This window comes from Phaethon lepturus, unplaced genomic scaffold, assembly GCF_000687285.1.
Source record: "Phaethon lepturus isolate BGI_N335 unplaced genomic scaffold, ASM68728v1 scaffold4903, whole genome shotgun sequence".
Lineage (NCBI taxonomy): Eukaryota > Metazoa > Chordata > Aves > Phaethontiformes > Phaethontidae > Phaethon > Phaethon lepturus.
Genome location: NW_010526833.1, coordinates 50,545 through 52,624, shown reverse-complemented (window position 1 = coordinate 52,624; position 2,080 = coordinate 50,545). Strand labels below are relative to the sequence as shown.

General features: G+C 49.3%; 1 protein-coding gene across 1 annotated transcript in view; it reads left to right on the top strand.

The window, feature by feature from the left end:
* Positions 1–547: 547 nt before the first annotated feature.
* The window catches only part of AAMDC (adipogenesis associated, Mth938 domain containing), a 6,058-nt gene continuing 4,525 nt past the window's right edge, over positions 548–2,080 (top strand). The window contains exon 1 of the mRNA XM_010283176.1: positions 548–679. Coding sequence (XP_010281478.1) covers positions 548–679 — 132 coding nt within the window. The remainder of the gene's footprint in view (positions 680–2,080) is intronic.

Below are 2,080 nucleotides of genomic sequence, written 5' to 3'. Positions count from 1 at the left end.
AGGGAAAGAAGGCTTGACCCCGATAGGTCTCTGAAAGTCTTGAGTGCTATAGCAATATGGCAATGGCATTGTCTTGTTCGTGGCTTTTCTGTTGGGTTGGGTTGTTTGCGTTTTTTTTAACCTCATTTACCACTTTAAATTAATAAAGCAGCCAAAGAAACAACATATCTCTCCAATGTTTTAGGAAATTATTATCATCTTTGCGCATCTTAGGGAGAAGAATAAAAGCCAGATGTGATAGGATATTCTGGGACCTGTTGATAGTTTTAAAAGTTGAGCACCCAATACTTGTACAGATTTAGCATGTAAAATGATTTGCACAAAATCCTGCACAAAATCCCCAAGAGGACTGATAATTCAACAAATCTGCTGATCCTCAGTTCAGTTCTGTTATCACAAAATCACGTGGATAAAGTCTGTCGATAGCATTTCCTTCCCAGCTCCTTGGGGCAAGGACAGAACTTTCTTCTTTTATTAACATGCTGCATATGTTGGCCTGATGTTATGTATTAAATATCCTTTTTCCAGACTTTGCTTCAACTTTGCAATGTCTTCCCCTGAAATTGCTTCCCTTTCTTGGGGTCAGATGAAGGTGAAAGGCTGCTCTACGACGTATAAGGACTGCAAAGTATGGCCAGGAGGAAGCCGAACCTGGGATTGGCGAGAGACTGGGACTAATGTAAGTTTGCTGTTTACTATCTGTCCTGCGTTTTAAATGGGACTCTGAGAATTGTCCAGAGAACAGTTGTTAAAAGTTCCAGTCAGAAATTCAGCGAGTTGCCTTTTGCAAGCGTTAAGGCTTTTCCTGGGGAGAACTGAGTGCGTGTTTCAGAAGTGACTGTGTGGAGAGGTCTGAGGACTGCAGACACACAATGTCCTACAGGTGACCAGCTGCCACCAGTCCTCACAGCTACCCTGACCAGACCGCTCTCATACATGTTATAGCTCTCAAACAGCATTCTGCATTGGATTAAGAGTGTAATTATCATAAGATGCTGGTTACAACCTTTTTTCAGACTGTGTAAACAAAAGTTGTCTTGAATGAGTGTGGTGGGTTGACCTTGGCTGGGTGCCAGGTGCACACCAAAGCCACTCTATGGCTCCCCTTCTCAGCTGGACAGGGGACAGAAAATATAGTAAAAAGCTTGTGGGTCGAGGAAAGGACAGGGAGGGCTCAGTCAGCAATTACTGTCATGGGCCACACAGACTTGTCTTTGTCAATAAATTAATTTCCCCATCAAAATCAGGGTAGGATAATGAGAACTAAAACCAAATCTTAAAACACTTTCCCCACACACCTCCATTCTTCCCAAGCTCAACTTCAGTCCCAATTTGTCTTCCTCCCCCTGCGAGGGGCACAGGGAGATGGGGAATGGGGGTTGTGGTCAGTCTTACCACACGTTGCCTCTGCTGCTCCTTCCTCCTCAGGGGGAGGACTCCTCACACTCTGCCCTGCTCCAGCGTGGGGTCCCTCCCACAGCAGACAGTCCTCCACAGACTTCTCCAACGTGAGTACCTTCCCACGGGCTGCAGTTCTTCACGAGCTGCTCCAGCCTGGGTCCCCCCACGGGTGCCGTCCTTCAGGAACAGGCTGCTCCAGCCTGGGCCTCTGTGGGATCACAAGTCCTGCCAGCAAACCTGCTCCAGCCTGGGTTCCTCTCCCCACAGGGCCACAGGTCCTGCCAGGAGCCTGCTCCAGCATGGGCTTCCCACGGGGTCTCAGCCTCCTTTGGGCATCCCCCTGCTCCGGCATGGGATTCTCCCTGGGTGCAGGTGGATATTTGCTCCAGCGTGGAGCTCCATGGGCTGCAGGGGCACAGCCTGCCTCACCATGGGCTTCACCAGGGGCTGCAGAGGAACCTCTGTTCTGGTGCCTGGAGCATCTCCTCCCCGCCTTTCTCCACTGACCTTGGTGTCTGCAGAGTTGTTTTCGCATATTCTTATGCCTCTCTCCAGCTGCAAATGCTGCGTGGTGGGATTTTTTTCCCCTTCTTAAATACGTTACCCCAGAGGTGCTACCACTGTCGCTGATGGGCTTGGCCTTTGCTAGAGGCGGGGACGGTTTATTGGTGGCTGGTCC